Source organism: Ostrea edulis, chromosome 10, assembly GCF_947568905.1.
Source record: "Ostrea edulis chromosome 10, xbOstEdul1.1, whole genome shotgun sequence".
NCBI classification, from domain to species: Eukaryota; Metazoa; Mollusca; class Bivalvia; order Ostreida; family Ostreidae; genus Ostrea; species Ostrea edulis.
In genome coordinates this window covers 4216224-4235919 of record NC_079173.1, presented here as the reverse complement: position 1 = coordinate 4235919, position 19696 = coordinate 4216224, and the positions used below count along the sequence as shown (strand labels likewise).

Sequence of the window (19696 nt, the reverse complement as noted above, 5' to 3'; positions counted from 1 at the left end):
ATCAGTTGACCTATTGCCATTTGAATTCGGCACCTTTCTTAAGAAGATGTGCTGGGTTTCCAAAGTGAATTTTTTAAAACTAAATATATAATATATGCTACTTTTAGCATTACCATTCCTGTCGCACCACGTATATCCATCTTTTTCCATTTTTTTTCTTCTTTCTATAGATCTTTAATATCTCTTTCTTTTAAAATATCAATTGAAAACTTTGAACTTTTATGTTGTCTCTATTCTGTCTGTCTGTCGTCTGAAGAAAGACCACAGTTAAAATCCCCCACTAAAATGATACTATACCTATCAAGAGTATTTTTGATAATCCAGGTTTTAAGTCTTTTAAAGAATTCTGTTCGAGCATTTTCATTGTTTGGGGCGTATACATTTACCAGACAGTAAATAGTGTCATTATGTTTTATGTTTCTGCCGTCAGTTGATCTACATAATGTATGTACATTAATGATTTCACATTCAGGGGATACTTACTCATCCTAGGCACCTGATCCCACCTCTGGTGTATCCAGGGGTCCGTGTTTGCCCAACTGTCTATTTGTATTGGTTATAGGAGTTACGAGAATGATCACTGTTCGTTATCTTCACGATGCATTCAAAGGTTTTCTTAATCAGAATTGACACGCCCCTACTATGAGCTGAATCTGAAAAACAATGCCAGGATTCGCCGTGTCATTGTGAATCAAATTTGAAGACATTCTGTTCACAATAAGGGGTTTCTTGCAAGATAACAATATTGATATTGATTAATACACTTACCCAGTTATAACTTTTGACCCTTTTATCATAATTATTAAGGGGCTATTTTAAAACTCTGTATACATGCCAGAACTGTTTTACAAATTGTTGGGTCCAGGAAATATTTTCCTCGCTAATAACAAAAAAAAACTTCCTTGATTCTTGTCATTGCCCTTAGAAAACACTAGAAATCAAGGGTTCGTGTCTGTATACAGACCAAATATCTATTCCCAGCATTTGCGTGAAGAAAATATTTCCCTCTCTTGATAAAAACTTCCTTGATACTTATCAGTTTTTATGGAAAACCACCCAGAATCGAAGGAGTCTTTCTCTTGTCAGTGCGATATACGATTTTGTAGGAAAACATCCTTGATATTAATGAACTTTCATAGAGAGCCAATCAGATTCACGGATTTTTCTTCAGTTATTGGAATACCCGACCTCTTACAGAAACTTCCTGATCAGCTTCTTTTATGTGTGTATTAATGAGCTGAAATATTTGATTTGTATATTACTGTTCTTTTATTATTTGAGGGGAAATGTTTGTCCCTACATAGTATTTACGCTGACACGAACCCTTGATTTCTAGTGTTTTCTAAGGGTGCTGACAAGAATCAAGGAAGTTCTTTTTTGTTTATTAGCGAGGAAAATATTTCCTGGACCCAACGATTTGTAAAACAGTTCTGGCATGTATACAGAGTTTTAAAATAGCCCCTTAATAATTAAGATAAAAGGGTCAAAATTTATAACTGGGTAAGTGTATTAATCAATATCAATATTGTTATCTTGCAAGGAACCCCTTATTGTGAACAGAATGTCTTCAAATTTGATTCACAATGGCAAGGCGAATCCTGGCATTGTTTTTCAGATTCAGCTCATAGTAGGGGCGTGTCAAGTCTGATTAAGAAAACCTTTGAATGTCAAAATTTATAACTGGGTAGGTGCAAAACAATATTGACATTGTTTTCTTGCAAGAAACCCATTATTGTGAACAAAATGTCTTCAAATTTGATTCACAATGACAAGGCAAATCCTGGCATTGTTTTTCAGATTCAGCTCATAGTAGGGGCGTGTCAATTCTGATTATGAAAACCTTTGAATGCAATGTGAGGATAACGAACAGTGATCAATCTCATATCTCCTAGAAGCAATACAAATAGATAATTGGGCAAACACGGACTCCTTGGCACCAGATGTGGGATCAGGTGCCAAGGAGGAGTAAGTATCCCCTGAATGTGAAATCATTAATGTACATACATTATGTAGATCAACTGACGGCAGAAACATTACACATAATGACAATATTGACTGTCTGGTAAATGTACACGCCCCAAACAATGAAAATGCTCGAACAGAATTCTTTAAAGAGACACTACAGCTCATTTTGCGCAAAAATCATGAAATGACAATTTTCTCAGGGCTTTCTCAATTTTTGTTGCATTGTTGAATGTATGAACTTTGCGAAAATAACACTTATCTAAAGTTAAAAACTCTCGTTTTAACGTAAAAATTAATACTTTTTGATGGCCTATACAAAAAATATCGAGTCTCCTCCTTCGGTCTTCAGACGCATGCGCATACTCCGTACCTAATCCGATAAAAATTCCAGTTCTGTTTTAAATAGCTTATATCAGAGTTAGAGAGACTGATAACGGAAAATCCGTATTTAGGATATTTTTCACTTTAATATTCAATGGTGTTTAAGCTTAAGGTCTGATTCCTACACAACACCTTTGCTGTCATTCAAAACCACGTGATGTAAATAAGCATTCAAAAGTCCGAGTCAGCATGAAGAAACCTTTGAATTCCGGACGATCTTCAAAGCTCAGTTGAGAGTAAATTAATGCATCCAATTGTTCAAAATTGTCAGTATCGATATGATTTTTATCATTTTATCAATACGTGTTTTTAAAAACACTTTATTAAAATGTGGGAAATGAGCTGTAGTGTCTCTTTAAAAGACTTAAAACCTGGATTATCAAAAATACTCTTGATAGGTATAGTATCATTTTAGTGGGGGATTTTAACTGTGGTCTTTCTTCAGACGACAGACAGACAGAATAGAGACAACATATTTAAAGATAAAAGTTCAAAGTTTTCAATTGATATTTTAAAAGAAATAGATATTAAAGATCTATGGAAAGTACAAAAAATATGGAAAAAATGGATATACGTGGTGCGACAGGAATGGTAATGCTAAAAGTAGCATATATTATATATTTATTTAAAAAATTTCAATCTGGAAACCCAACAGATCTTTTTAAGAAAGGTGCCGAATTCAAATGGCAATATGTCAACTGATCATTTTTAGCAATAAGTTTTGACTTCTCAGTGAATAATAATTCTCGAGGTCCGGATTAATGGAAGTAAAACACATCCCTGTTACTGAATACAGATTATATTAAAGGATTTAAAGATTTACTCTCTAGTAATGAAAATGAGTTAAATGGTATTCGTAATGATCAAATGAAATGGAAAAAAAAATTAAATATTGATAAAAAAAATAATTCTATATATTTCGCAAAGCACAATAGCAATTCACGACGTAATAAAATACACAAACTAGAACAGGAACTAGAAGAAATAGAAAATACGGACTCGCATCTCATTGATGAAAAGTGAAGATAACGAAGAGTGATCAATCTCATAACTCCTACAAGCAATGCAAAATAGATAGTTGGGCAAACACGGGCCCCTGGACACACCAGAGGTAGGATGAGGTGCCTAGGAGGAGTAAGCATCCCCTGTCGACCAGTCACACCCGCCATGAGCCTTATGTCCTGTTCAGGTAAACGGAGTTTTCCGCAGTCAAAATTGGTGTGTCAAGTACAGCTTAACAATCGGTATGAAACACGTCAGACAGCATATGACCCAATGATAGGTTGTATTGACGAACTAGATCGTTATAACGACCATAGAATTTGCGAAATGCTGACTTCAATCGAGACTGTTGAAACCCCTGTACCATCAACTTGTTTGTCAGTAGCTTGTCTCGATTTAAAAACTGACTATACGCAGAACAACCTCATGTATATCGAATCAGCTGAGATATATAAACACAATTTGCAGGTGATAATGGATATTGCTACATAAATATGGGAAGCTGACGATTGAGAAGCTGAAATAATCCCGTTTGTCATACAATTGAGTTGTCAGTTTGCTGTTAAAGTCTACTTTCAATAAAATATCTAAGTATGAAGCAGAAGTGGACGACTATTCGGTGTTTGTTTTTTTTAATTCGAGCTCACAGGGATATATCAAATCGACATATGAATGAAAGTTTTTATTGTTACAGAACGTCGTCGATATACCTAAATGTCAATTGAATGCCACAGCAAGATATTTTTTCTTCCAGCGTAGAAATTTTTTAATACATTCTGCTTTATATGAACATAGAAACATGTCAGCTAATAAAGGAACGCAATTCGTGAACCACAGATGCCAGAAATGGTGTAAATCAGATTTGGATTCTACTAGAAGACTGAGTAAAGCATTGTCCTTGTGATTCATTGCTTTGGCTTTAAATCAGTAAGTAAATTACGGTTTTAATTGTTGTAACCTGGATGAGTCAGGGCATCTCTATGAAAGGCGAAAGATAACAAACAGTGATCAATCTCATAACTCCTATAAGGAATGCAGAATATATAGTTGGGCAAACACGGACCCCTAGACACACCAGTGGTGGGATCAGGTGCGCAGGAGGAGTAAGCATCCTCTGTTGACCGGTGACACCCACAGTGAGTCCTACATCCTGATCAGGTAAACGGAGTTATCCACAGTCAAAATCAGTGTGCCAAGAACGGCCGAACAATCAGTATGAAACACGTAAGACATCATTTGACCCAATGATAGGTTGTATTGACGAAGTAGATCGTTATAACGACCATAGAATTTGCGAAATGCTGACTTCAATCGAGACTGTTGAAACACCTCTACCATCAATGTGTTTGTCAATAGCTTGCCTCGATTTAAAAACTGACTATAAGCAGAACAAGCTCTTTCGTATCGAATCAGTTGAGAGATGTAAACACCATACACAGGTGATAATGGAATATTCCTACACAATATATGGGAAGTTGTCGATGTAGAAGCTGAAATCATCCCGTTTATCATTCAGTTGAGTTGTCAGTTTGCCGTTAATGTCTACTTTCAATAAAATATCTAAGTATAAAACAGAAGTGGACGACTCTGTGGTGTCCTTTATTTTTAGCTCACAGGGATATATCAAATCGACATATGAATGAAAGTTATTATTGTTAATAGACAAAACGTAATCTGCTGATCGAAATGTCGAATTGAAGGCCACAGCGAGAGATTTTTTCTTCTCACGCAGACGTTTTTTTTAATAAATTCTGCTTCATATGAATATAGAAACAGGTCAGCTAACAAAGGAGCACAATTCATGCCCATGGGAATTCCAACAGACTGTTTGAAGATCTGATCACCAAAGACCACGAAGATATTGTCAATGAGGAACTCTAGCATATTTTTCATTTCAACTTCGGAGTACTTGTGCGTGGAATAAGAGTGGTGTTTAACAAAGTAAGTTTTTGAATGGCTGATCACTAGATATGGATATTTCCGTTTTCCATTTGTGTTGAAGAAGCAACTGTCTATGATGTCAAAAAGTCTAGTCTTTAATTTATCGTGAGAAATGGTTATGTATACTGTTGAAAAGTCATAGGTTTTAATGTTATTGATTTGGGGAAAATTCTGCGATTACAAGTTTGCTAAAAGTTCTTAAGAATTGTTTAGAATCCACATTTGATTAACACCACTTCTGGCATATGTAGTCGCACAGTAAGTTTGAAGTTTCTCCTTCACAGCTGTTAATATTTTCATGAGGATCAAAGACAGGGGCTTGGTATAGCATTTACTGGATCCAGCAATGTATCTTCGTTTGTAAGGGTTTTTATGTAGTTTAGGAATCCAGTATAGGCACGGTAACCCATATTCATTCGACCCATTAACTAGGGTATTATATTTGTCTAAAACTGAAGCATGGTTTTGAAGAATTTCATCTTTTGAAAGGACAGTTGGAGTATAGGTACGATTACCAAAAGTGGAATTAATGCCAAGTTCGTTGAAAATACCGTTGTAATAATGAGCCTTACAAACAAAGACAATGTTGTTACTAGCTTTCTCAGCTAGAACCAAAACATATTCCTCATGTAACCTATCTAATTCTTTTATCACTTCTGGTTTACTAAATACAGAAGGATAGATGGTACGTACTTTTGTTTTCATATGTCTAATGCGGGATTTTAATATGCCTCTTATGCTTTTAACCCATTCTGACAATGTATTGATATGAATAGAAAAAGAAAACTAGAATTTGAAATAGAAAATTATTATGAAGAACAAATAAAGGAGCATTCATTCGACCAAAAGCGAAATGGTTAGAATCGGGGGGGGGGGGGGATACCGCATATTTTCTCAGACTAGAAAAAATCATCAAATTTGAAGCGCGATCAATTGTCTACAAGAAAACGATAAAACTTACACAAACAATGACGATATATTGCATAACATTACACACTTTTAACAAAATTATATATGAAAGTAACAACACCGAATCCAATGAAAACAAATAATTTCTAAACGAAATAAAGACCCCCGCTTTTAAGCGAGGACAAGGAAAAATGTTGAACTCATTTCCGTCTTTAAAGGAATGCTCAGAAGCTGTTAAAATAATGAAAAACAATAAATCACCAGGATCCGGCGGTATTCTTATAGAGTTTTATAAGATTTTCTGGAGCGATATTAAGCTTTTTTTTCTATAATGCATTAAAAATGGCCCATGAAACGGGCATGATGTCTTTTACTCAAAGAATGTCTATTATATCGTTTATACACAAAATGGGAGATAAATCAAATATTAAAAAATACCGACCAATTAGCTTGACTAATACAGATTACAAGATTATCGCCTTTGTTTTAGGAAAACGATTACAAAACTCATTAAGTAACTTAATCAGTCACGATCAAACCGCTTATATAAAGGGGAGATATATCGGAACAAACGCAGGAACAATCTTGGACATTTTTGAGTATTGTGAGACCAATTATCAAGATGGAACACGGACATTCTTAGATTTCCAAAAAACTTTCGATTCCGTAGAGTGGAATTTCATATTTGACGTACTAAAAAGGTTAACTTTGGAAATGAATTTATTAAATGGATAAAACTTTTATATAAGAATCCTTTATTTGGAATTTAAAAAAATAATGGTTGGATTTCGGAATTCTGTGAGATGCAAAGAGGAATTCGACAGGGATGTCCGATATCAGCTCTTCTATTCCTATTTGTTGTTGAAATTATATCTAAAAATAAAATCTCGTGATGATGTAAAAGGATTTAAAACAACTCACAAGGGATGCTTACTCCTCCTAGGCACCTGATCCCACCTCTGGTGTGTCCAGGGGTCCGTGTTTGCCCAACTATCTATTTTGTATTGCTTATAGGAGTTATGATATTGATCACTGTTCGTTATCTTCACCTATCCTGATCAGGTAAACGGAGTTATCCGCAGTCAAAATCAGTGTGCCAAGAACGGCTTAACAATCGGTATGAAACACGTCAGACAGCATTTGACCAGCATTTTACCCAATGCATAATGTTTGAACCGTTAAGCTATTTTTCCAAAGGTTATAACCCCCATCCCCGGTAAAAGAGAATACGAAAGTACTCAAGTGCTGACCCCTCTCATGGTAGAGGGTTAACAAATTGTCATCATTGTTACACTCAAAGTATTGTGTCATAAGTCCTAAACTTAGCATCGAACAAACCCCTCTCCAGTGGAGGATCCAGAATTTGCTATAGTGGTGAGGCCTTCAGCCACCACCAGAATAAACTTAATGGGTTTTACTGGAATAAAATTTCTTGACATCCAAATGAAATAACTGTTTCCAATCTTCAAATTCCTTTGTAATGTGCATTATGGGTAAGTGCGCTTTTCCTTTTTCACCACAAAATCTTTAATGCGAATTATCAAATGTATTAGTTTGGTCATTATTTTATTGACGTAACTATTGCATGTAGACAAGTAACGATAGTGCCACACAGACATTGCTATAATGTTGTTAACTTTCTTAAAACTCATAGCAGAAGCATGAAGATTTGCAGAATAATTCAGATCATTGTGCTAATAGCATACGACACCTGTGTGATCCGATGTTCAGGTATTATTTTTGTAACTAATTATTTTAAAGCAGATTAATTAGTTTTTAATCTCATTAACTTACCCTCAAGTTTATGTTTGAAAACATTTGCATGTAAAAGAAAACAGTGAAAAGTTTATTTAAAAAGTAAATAGTAGCATGAACGCATAAATTTGCGTCAATACATGTGTAAATATTCTTAACTGAACGCATAGATTTGCGTCAATAAATAGTCTTAACTGGTTACGGGACTGTGAATTGAAATAGCCGAGTGAATATTGTTTGTAAACACCGATTTAAAATCATATAATTTTGGTTAAAGCAGGGTAAGTAACGTATGACATGCCGCACAGCCTCATAAATACTTATGTGCGATGATTTAACAAGTGTTTTTACAAGGCGGAACAAATGGTCGAAATTCAGACCATATGACTTTAGACCAAAAAAAAAATAATACAACTAAAAACAAATATGGAAATGCAATAGCTCTGCATTAAACAGAAAATACAATAAAATTCATTCTTACCTAATATCTTCTTATTTGGGTTTGTATCGGGTGAGATAGTATAAACCATTAAACCATTGTGACGTCAGTTTTCAGATATAATGTCTATTAATAGACTTAGACGGACCGTGCTTGCGCGACAAAAAACTCGGTCGTCATATTTTCCCATACAAAGTCTATAACCTTTTCGATATATACTTTGAATTTCATTTAGAAACCACAGGTTTCGTTTCTAACACAGGCACCTGAAGTATGGATATTACTACCCCCAGTAGTAGTGCAAAGTACGAATTTGTTGTACGCGCCGTGTGATTGGTTCGCAAAGACATTGCTTAGTCGCGGGATCATCCGAAGGATCTCGGGATTATTCGCGGACCAATCACACGACACGTTATAAATTCGTACTCTGTGACCTCCTTTTTGGCTGTCAGTGGAAGAGATGAAGCCCATTCCAATCAATGCATGCAAGATTGTGTCAAATAAAACAGACGAGATTGGTTTTGAGTTGAAGAAACTTGTAGTATGACATCTCCCTGACATGCCGCTCGCCATAATTCCTTAGGTAACGCTGTAATTACTTGGAAAATGTGTCCCGAAACGGGGACCCCCTGTTTGTTTACAATTTTTTGTTTCTTACCTTGTGTATTTTATTATACCGGTAGAAGGCCAATCTCTAAAGCTTACAAAAAGCGTGAAACGATTACATGAATCGAAAGAAGGATGAGATAGACTGGGAATTCATACATTTTAGAGAAATTATTGCCACCAAAAAAAAATTATGAAAAGGGGGGGGGTAGTAATATCCATACTTCAGGTGCCTGTGTTAGAAACGAACAATAGTCTTATTTTTAACAATTTCTTTATTGGTTTATGAAAAACGCAAAAAAAAATTGAAAATTAACAGCGTAGTAACGGCTTTTTTTTTATTGATTGTGACGTAATGTTTGCGGGCCGGAATGTTTCCGGGTATATATCGCGTGATATATGCCCGCAAACTTAAAAAGGAAAAAAGAGATGAAATTGAAAATATATAATAAAAATATTTACTATATCTTATTGTACATGTAATTTAGCTGCAGAACTGTAGCTCTCTGAAAAAATATTTTGACATAACAGAGAGCTACAGAGCCACCCCTTATAAAAACCTTTGATTTACGGCCCACAAAAAGCTACCTAACATGGCTACGTCAACAAACGAAATCATTTGAAGCTGGGAATTTTCAGGTCGTATGGGGCTTTAATGAATATTTGAAGGTATGTTTAGACACAAGTATAGTAGGAAAATATGTTAAGAATTTTTTGATATTAAATTTATGAGACAGCAACTCAAGAATACAACGATATAAGGCCTCAACCGTACGCAGCTTTTTGTGCACCGTAAATCGAAGGTTTTTATAAGGGGTGGCTCTGTAGCTCTGTTATGTCAAAATATTTTTTCAGAGAGCTACAGTTCTGCAGCTACATGTAATTAAGTGCCAGTTAAGGGATTTTTTTTTTTTTTTTTTTTGGTAATTGAATTAAACTAATGTGGCTGAAAAAGTAAGTTTAGTCATTGATTTCATTTATGTGTCTATCATATAATTTTTTGCAGGCAATATTGGCTCATGATGCAACACATTCTGTAAATATATTAGTCATCTACTTATTTAGAACAGGATCAAAATATCTTTAGCATACCATCAATTTTTCAATATTCTGAACAACCAATACACAAACAGATATGTGAAAATTGCATGCGTAACCAACGCATTATATTAGCGGATCTAGAAGGTCGAGGGGGTGGGGGTACAGGGGTTGTAACACACACACCTTTGATTTTGGTTTTTAAAAGAGAGTGCGAGAGAAAAAGAGAGATATCGGAGTATGTATTAATATTTCTTTGGGAACATCATTACTGCATGGTATTGATAGTAGGATAAACTCTAAATTTCAATAGTTAGGGGAAGGGGGGTAAAAACCCCTGTAAGTTTACGTCATCCGGAATCGATTTTCACACACTGATTATTATCATTATTTTCAACATCCATCAGAGTTTTTTTTAAGGGATGGGGTGTAAATGAAAACTATGTGAATTTAGTATTTTTTGTCACATATTGACTTTTGATCACACCCTTTAGTAATAAACGTTGTAAATTCCTTTGTCATTTCAAAAACTTTTTTACATTGTTTTTATTTGATAGTTAACGTATAAAATCCAAATGCAGACGATAAAAAAGAAACATATCATGATATCAACATGTTCACCCCCCGATAATTTTCTAGACCCGCGTTGGACAATGTCAATTACATGTAGGCTACATGCACAATGAAACCGTATCTTATGTAATCTTTCCGTTGAAATCTGAGTTAAGTTTTTTCTTTTTCGTGTGTGATTCAATATTTTGAAAATATTTTTTGATTTAAATCAACTTGATATACATTAAACCTGCACTGAGTGACGTAGCATTAGGATTAGCCCCACACACAGGGGCTAAGCCCATTTTGGGCCCGAACTCTGTGATACCATAAATATAGATGGTATCACAGAGTTCGGGCCCAAAACGGGCTTAGCCCCTGTGGCCCACACGTTTTCGAGATCATTCTTTTTGCCGCTATTATCACAGGCAAAGTTTTCCATTTTTAAGGCCTGCTCGTGAGATTTCTTTTAAATATTAATAGTGAATTGTAGTGGAAATATATAGTTGTAATCAAATTAACCGAAGAGTTGAAATAAAGTATCAACCCCTGTCCTCTTACCCCCAAAATTTTGGATTTGAGTTTTTGATTTCATTTTTGAGTTTTGCGAGATAAGAATATTCAGACAATTGTGAAACCAACTTCTTCTCCGGCTGCCCCTCCCTCTTTCCAGGTGACCGTTGTTTATTGCAGATTACTTTTAAATGTTTCGGGATTCATATTGTATTAGAACTTGTACAGAAATAAACATTTGTTTTTCCTCAACCCAACAATTTCATTTTTTTTAAATGGCCGCCTCCGGTCAAGACGGTGTTTTTCAGCAGATTAAGGATTTTCGCGATTCAACGACTTTCCAGCATGTCAATACAACGCGAGATTGTCAGCGTTCGTATAAGGATAGCTGCTTGCCAGTTGACTCAATAGACTGCGATTTTCCACGCGGAAAATGGTGACTTTGTCTGCGTTTTCACGTCGCAAACAGTGAGCAGTGATTGTTATGAAGTCAATCACCATTACCCAATACAAACTACATATATGTAACAACTGTGTCACTTTGGTCTGTTCACAGGTGTCTACTTTTCATGATAATGTATTCAGCCAATGCATTAATTTTTTCTCAACCCAACAATTTAACAAAATTCTTGGCAAAATTTAACGATATTCAATGTAATGCTCCAGGTGGACATGTTATGACCGTGTCCAATTTTCGTGCAGTCCGTGTACGTACAGCTTGATATCACACGTCGCTTGTCAAACACTATTGATTTTTTTTAGTGTTCCAATTATAGAATGTTCGCTATGATAAAGTATCTAGTGCAAACGTCATGACATTCAAAAATTATAGTCGGATATATTACATTAAATACCACTAATTATTTTTTGTGGTCATAATAATATACATGTATATGAAATAGAGATATAAACGACGTCATTCTTGATTAGAGCACTTCCGTGGTACATGTATGTAACAGGCACCTGTCCCGCAGACACGCATGCGACTTCTCCAAACTTATAACATAGAATGGGCTCATAATTAACCGATAACCAGTGAGTTGTTAAAGGCACACTTTGTGATATTTCAACCCTACATGTAAACATGCATACAGACAAACCAGTAATTGTCAAATTCAGTGAATATTTAGTCAAAACTTTCAGAAAAAGAAGTGATGCTTTAAAACTGCAAAAATCATTATAGTTAATTATTCATATGTTGGTATAATACTGATATTGTCCATGTACTTGTTTTTGTACATCTGATTCGCAATTCATATATGTATGTACTCGTTTCCCCAACATGCCACATGTAGTTTGCAGTCCATGTAACCTGTTGTTAATGTTGTAATCTTTATTTGAAAATTCCTTCTTTTTAAGCTGTCTTGCTGTTATGCCCTCCAGGCCCAACATTGGAATAAACTTATATTATCTTATATAGCCATTGATGGCGATTAATTCTCGTAAACCAATGTACAAAATAGTGGATCTAAATCATCTATTCGTAATTACCATGGAAACTACAAGTTATAAGATATATGGCGCACTATATCTCTCCAATTGATAAAATTGTCGTAAAAATTTTTATCTATCGAGTCTTCATTACACTACAGTGTTTTTTTTTCCCTTTTCTAGCTCGACAATGTTAAACACACATATGGGGGGTCCAACATCCAAGTTTGATAGAAAATGAACTACATTGACCTATTTCTATGCATTTGTAGTCGTAAAACATCAAGTTATATTACCGGGAACATATTGCGAAACATTGTGCGTGTCCCTCCACCCCACCCACCCGAAAAAAGATTATGCGTTTATTGCAAGGCAATACCACCGTCAACATCAATAATGCATTTATAAGGTCATAACCGAAAGACCCGTGATTATCACTTCTAAAAGTCAAGCGTTTGGTGAACAAGCAATCACTACCTATGTTAACGTCTTTGGTTTGACGCGACCATAGCACGAGCGAAGCTCAAACTCACGACCTCCGTGTCATGAACCAAATCTAGCCTGGTACCCGAGGCCTTCCGATGTTCAAAGAACGAAGGCCAGGCATAGGATGTCGAATGGATTCTTCCACTGATCAAAATCCAATATGGCGGACTCAATGGTAAGTAATGGGAATGTACGTAAATGAGCGTATCATGGCTTAATTAGCTGTGTCACTTTCGATTTTATGCCATTAGTTGCCAGATACAGACCTTAGGAAATGTCTAATACTTGGTTTTCCATGTGACACGCTTGTTTGATATAATCTTATCCCTTTGTTTTCAAGTAAATTGGTGATTCGCCAACTCGCATATTTTTCACGTGTGTTAAATTAAATCTAACCGTCTCACTTCGTTTTTTCTACTATTGATGGGTTGTATTGGGTTGCTGGCGAAGATATATACTGAGTTTTATAGATGACACGCACCAGTTTTCCTATTTTGAACCGACAATTATTTCAGATCGAATTTCCTCGGAAGGCCTCGAGTACCAGGCTAGAATCAAATCTAACCACTGAGACCACGTGATTAGCTAGATAGTAAAAATAATGACGGTGATACAAAAGTATGCATCTAGTCTGGAAAAGATTCTTTATTTCAATGATTCTATAAAGTCAGAGGTTCCTCCCATTCTTTGTGCACTGGTATGTAGGGTGAGACTTTCTCATGTACCCCTCAGAAAACATTCATCCCAAAATCATGATTCCTGAAAAAGAAAAAAAAATCAATGTGAATGATCATTTCCTGTAGCTCTAGACAGGATATGGTTTGAATACATAAACCGTTTGACAATCCGTCCCTCCCCCTTTCTAAATTTGTTTAGGGTTCCTGAATAAAAATAATATGTTACTCGTCTTAATAAAAGAAGAAAACAAGCAGAGGGACGGGGTCAGACTTCCCGATGTCCTGTATCTGCAGACTCCACACCTGACATTATTTTATAGAAAGTTTTTCTTGACTTACATCTTTCTGAAAATAAACCGATAATTATTTCTCCCAGAAATATACTACTTGATCGTATTCGGTAAACGCTCTAGAGATTAACTCACACCAAACACAAGTGTCTGAGTTTGAAGATAGAAAGAGTTTAAAATTACAATACCCCCCCCCCCCCGGTTTCTAGAATGTGAAAGTTTGCCGAAACCTTTCCTTATCTATCAGTTGACTAGACACGTTTACATTTCAATACGTTTATTTACAAATATGAAAAATTGCTAAGTTACAAACAACAACTGCTGTAGTTATCCATATACATATTTACATAGAAGATTTTTCTCCCTCGGTCTACTGATTAATACCGCTAAACAACGACCCGAGTGGGGTACAAACTGGTGTAAATATTCCGATATCTGGAAATTATAATTGAACATCCGTTCGCCCTTTCAAGTTGAAACTGAAATTCACGGAACATTAATTATGAAAAGGTCAAGTAAACAGCTGTGGCGGATCTAATGACGGAACTTGGGTAGTTGCTACCACCACCAAAGCTTGTTTTGATCCGCCCGAAACAAGTAACTGATTTGTTTGTCTAAAGACAAATACATTTCTATATATGTATTTCATATATACCCCATCCGTTATAAATGTATTAATTGTTTACATTAAAAAGTTTAAGTGGCTATGTAAATGGAGTTTGGTTCATTTGCGTAAATGATCGCATTTCCCGTTTAAATCACGTGACAGGACGGAAGGTCTACATATATATAGTGGAGCTGGGCCCGCACATTAAATTCACTCATCATCATCAGGTCAATATACCAGGACGAGGCGGCTGTACAGAGGGCGTGTAGGATATTTACAGGTTAGACATCATTATTTTACAATACGCATTGCACAACAACTAAAATGTTAGAAAGGTATCGGAAAATTGTTTTAAATAAGTATAATTATTAAGATATGCTTACCAGTGAGCATCTTAATTTCATGTAGTTCAGAGCGCAGAGGAGGAGGGGATATCTATCTGTATTAAACATGTCATGATCGCAATATATTAAAAACAAATCATTTATGATAAATGAATAAAATAAATAAAAAGTCAGGCTTTTAGTTTATATCATATTTTAATTGATCAAAATTGGAATAAGTTTCGCCAATTCTGTAGAAATTAACCCATTCTTCCTTTGTGTATATTTCCTGTATGCTACAAAGAAGAATTCTGAAACCTAGACAGCCATTTCTTATTTTGTGTAATACATGTACAGATTTTAAAGTCACATTGGAAGATGCCTGCTTGTATCGAGATAAAACCTTGATACATTATTTATTACTACCAAATCAGCATTTAATGTAAATATATCATTTTAACCAGTTCAAATTAATATTAAAGCTCATTAATTTCCTTTATTGACAGTAAACTACTCGTGACCCCTGACCCCAGAGATGGACCCGCGTGCTCAGGACGTTCTACTGTGTGACCTCTGTGAAACTGACCCCCTGCAGTATTGCTGTGAACATTGCGATATCAATCTTTGTACTGACTGTGTCAGTAAACATCTCTCAGATTCCTCTGAAAAACACAAAATCGCACCCTATCATTTACACAAAAAGTTTACTCCTAAATACTCAAAATGTCTGAAACACGCCGACAAAGATTGCGAAATGTACTGCGGGAGCTGTCACATTCCTGTGTGTACTACCTGCATCTCCTCAGGTAAACACAAAGGCCACGATATATCAGATATTCTGGAAAAACTCGGCTCTAACAAACAACGCATACAAAAAGATTTAGAAGAACTCGAGAATGAGATTTACCCCCGATATAAGGACATTTCCTCCGCTGTCCAAACTGAGAAAGCCGAAGTAGAAACGAATTACGAAAAACTAGCCACAACTGCTGACCAACAAGGAGAAGTCTGGCATCGCGAGGTCACCGCCACTGTCAACAAACGGAAAGCAGACATTGTAGAGACAAAAACTAAACATCTCTCTCTATTAGATAAACACGCGGATGAAATCACGCACAGAATGACTGAAATCAACCAGGTCATTCTAGAAATGAAAAACATCCTGGACACCAACGACATCTCCTTAACATCAACTTACAGATCTAGAAATAATGAATTCAATAAACTGCCTCCTAAAATCAAAGTTACATTACCAAGCTTATATCTTCCAACAATTAACACAGAAACACTTAATGAGATGTTTGGTTCATTATCCTCACTCTCCGTTACAACAGTCAAACCACTGCTTGATGAGCCGCGACTTATCGCTACCATAGACACTGAGTATACACAACTATACAGTGTTAGCTGTCTGAGTGAAGATCAAGTCTGGACACGCGGGTATAACAACACCATGAAGTTGCTCAACCTCCAGAGTAAACTACTGACATCAATAAAAACCAAGTCGGGGAACGAACCGTGGGACATAGCAGTTACACGGGACGGAGATCTTGTTTATACTGACTTTATAAATAAAACTATAAACTTAATTAAGAATAAACAGATACAGACCGTGATCACACTACAGGGGTGGAGACCTCTCTATGTCTGCGGTACCACGGCTAAGAATCTCCTGGTTACCATGATCAGTGATGATAGAAAACAATCCAAAGTCGTGCGTTACTCCGGATCCACAGAAAAACACAGCATTCAGTTTGATGATCAGGGTCGTCCTCTCTATTCATCTGGTCCTTTCACTAAATACATCAGTGAGAACAGGAACCTGGATATCTGTGTGGCTGATCGGTCAGCTAGTGCAGTAGTGGTGGTCAATCAGTCAGGAAAACTCCGATTTAGATACACTGGTCATCCCTCTAATACCGAGCAATCATTTACTCCAGTCAGCATCACTACAGACAGCCAGAGTCACATCCTGACAGCAGACCGTGACAATCACCGTATCCACATCCTAGATCAGGACGGACAGTTCCTCCGTTACATTCACTGTCATTTAGAATTTCCATGGGGTTTATGTGTGGACATCAGAGACAACCTCTTTGTGGCTGAGCGTGACACTGCTAAAGTGAAGAAAATCCAATATCTATAAACACAGCGTTAATCCACATCTCAACAGTGTTAATTACATCTACCAACACAGTGTTAATTTCATATCTCCAGTGTTAATCACACATTGTCAACTTCCCACATTTATGTAGCAATATTCCATAATCACCTGCATATGGTGTTTATATATCTCAACTGATTCGATATGCAAGAGCTTGTTCTGGGTATAGTCAGTTTTTAAATCGAGGTAAGCTACTGACAAACAAGTTGATAGTACAGGGATTTCAACAGTCTCGATTGAAGTCAGCATTTCGCAAATTCTATGGTCGTTATAACGATCTAGTTCGTCAATACAACCTCGCATTGGGTCAAATGCTGTCTGACGTGTTTCATACCGATTGTTAAACCGTTCTTGGCACACTGATTTTGACTGCGGATAACTCCGTTTACCTGATCAGGATATGGGGCTCACGGCGGGTGTGACCGGTCAACAGGGGATGCTTACTCCTCCTAGGCACCTGATCCCACCTCTGGTGTGTCCAGGGGTCCGTGTTTGCCCAACTATCTATTTTGTATTGCTTGTAGGAGTTATGAGATTGATCACTGTTCGTTATCTTCACCTTGCATCTACAAGGTTCTGTGTTGATTACCGTAATAAACACGATGTTAATTACAGTCCTGTGTTGATTACAGCTGTGTTAATTGCACCAGTGTTTGAGATTAACTTGCGCATTGACAGTAAATTTGTGTTTGTTTATGAGTGTTTGATTGAACTTTATTTTGTTTGCTATCTGTGATATGTTTCAATGTATATATTATAGATAAACATGATTTAGTGTACAGTCTTATTTTATTACTGTCAGTACAGATAGATAAACATGATTTAGTGTACAGTCTTACATTATTACTGTCAGTACAGATAGACATGATTTAGTGTAGTCTTACATTATTACTGTCAGTACAGATAGATAAACATGATTTAGTGTACAGTATTACATTATTACTGTCAGTACAGATAGATAAACATGATTTAGTGTACAGTATTACATTATTACTGTCAGTACAGATAGATAAACATGATTTGGTGTACAGTATTACATTATTACTGTCAGTACAGATAGATAAACATGATTTAGTGTACAGTATTACATTATTACTGTCAGTACAGATAGATAAACATGATTTAGTGTACAATCTTACTTTATTACTGTCAGTACAGATAGATAAACATGATTTAGTGTACAGTCTTACATTACTACTGTCAGTACAGATAGATAAACATGATTTGGTGTACAGTATTACATTATTACTGTCAGTACAGATAGATAAACATGATTTAGTGTACAGTATTACATTATTACTGTAAGTACAGATAGATAAACATGATTTAGTGTACAGTCTTACATTATTACTGTAAGTACAGATAGATAAACATGATTAAGTGTTCAGTCTTACATTATTACTGAGTACTTACTTAGATTTGTAGCACTGTAACATAGAGTGACCACAAACGTCCGGTCTCCTTCACAGATCTTCAGATACAAGGTCACAGTCTTCTGTTTGTCACGTCGATAAACAAAACGTATCTAAATCTCCACAACTCTACAAAATAAACACTCACAAATTAAAATCATGACTAAATGAACCGGTAATTAAGAATTACTCTTTACAAAAGGACAGATTTAGTCTGTTATAACAATTAATTAGAGCCCCTGTTATATAGGCGGGAGCCCTATAGTGATCAGCATGTGTGTCTGTACATTGACTGGGCTTAGTACGTTACAATTAATTAGGGCCCCTGTTATATAGACGGAGCCCTATAGTGATCAGCCTTGTTACGCCATGTTTCGTCGTTTCAGCACGTTTGGTAGCCGACGAACTTTCATTCCGCACGTATGGTCAAAGGAACTGGACATAGGAATATACTGTCCGTTCAATATCTTGAGAACCCTTTGTTTGACAGACATCAAACTTGGTACACTGCTACATCTTCAGGCAAAAATGACCCCTATTGATTTTGAGGTCACATGTTTAAATGTCAAAGGTCAAACTGGACATTGGAATATACTGTCTGCTCTATATCTTGAGAACCCTTTGCTTGACAGACATCAAACTTGGTACACTGGTACATCTTCAGGAAAAGATGATCCCTATTGATTTTGAGGTCACATGTTTAAAGGTCAAGGGTCAACCTGGACATTGGAATATACTGTCCACTCAATATCTTGATAACCCTTTTGCTTGACAGACATCAAACTTAGTACACTGGTACATCTTAAGGAGAAGATGACCCATATTGATTTTGAGGTCAAAAGTCAAATGTTGAACTGGACAAAATAATATATTATCTCCTATATTTTACGAATTATTTGCTTGATTGACACCAAACTTGGTACACTTGTACTGCATAAGGAGTAGATGACCCCTATTGATTTTTAGGTCACATGGTCAATATACTCTTGACATAGGAAGATATTGTCTGCTCAATATTTTGAATTGATGATACTACTATCAATTAAATGATGTGTGTGTATACATGTAACCCTTTTCAATTTTGCACCATGGGGGGCATATGTGTTTTACAGACATCTCTTGTTTTGTGGAGTGTTTGTATGGGTATTGAAGATGTGCACGTGGGATGGATTTTGATTTAATTGAGAAAATTACAGGTTGTTGAA

At 36.0% G+C, this 19696-nt stretch overlaps 1 protein-coding gene across 1 annotated transcript; it reads left to right on the top strand.

Moving 5' to 3' along the window:
* The first annotated feature begins 14798 nt into the window (after nt 1–14798).
* Nucleotides 14799–17856, top strand: LOC125666541 (uncharacterized). Its single transcript, XM_048899686.2, has 2 exons — nt 14799–14872; nt 15422–17856. Exon 2 carries the CDS (start codon nt 15451–15453, stop codon nt 17059–17061), a length of 1611 nt encoding a protein of 536 aa, XP_048755643.2. The 5' UTR covers nt 14799–14872; nt 15422–15450; the 3' UTR covers nt 17062–17856.
* Nucleotides 17857–19696: the final 1840 nt, after the last annotated feature.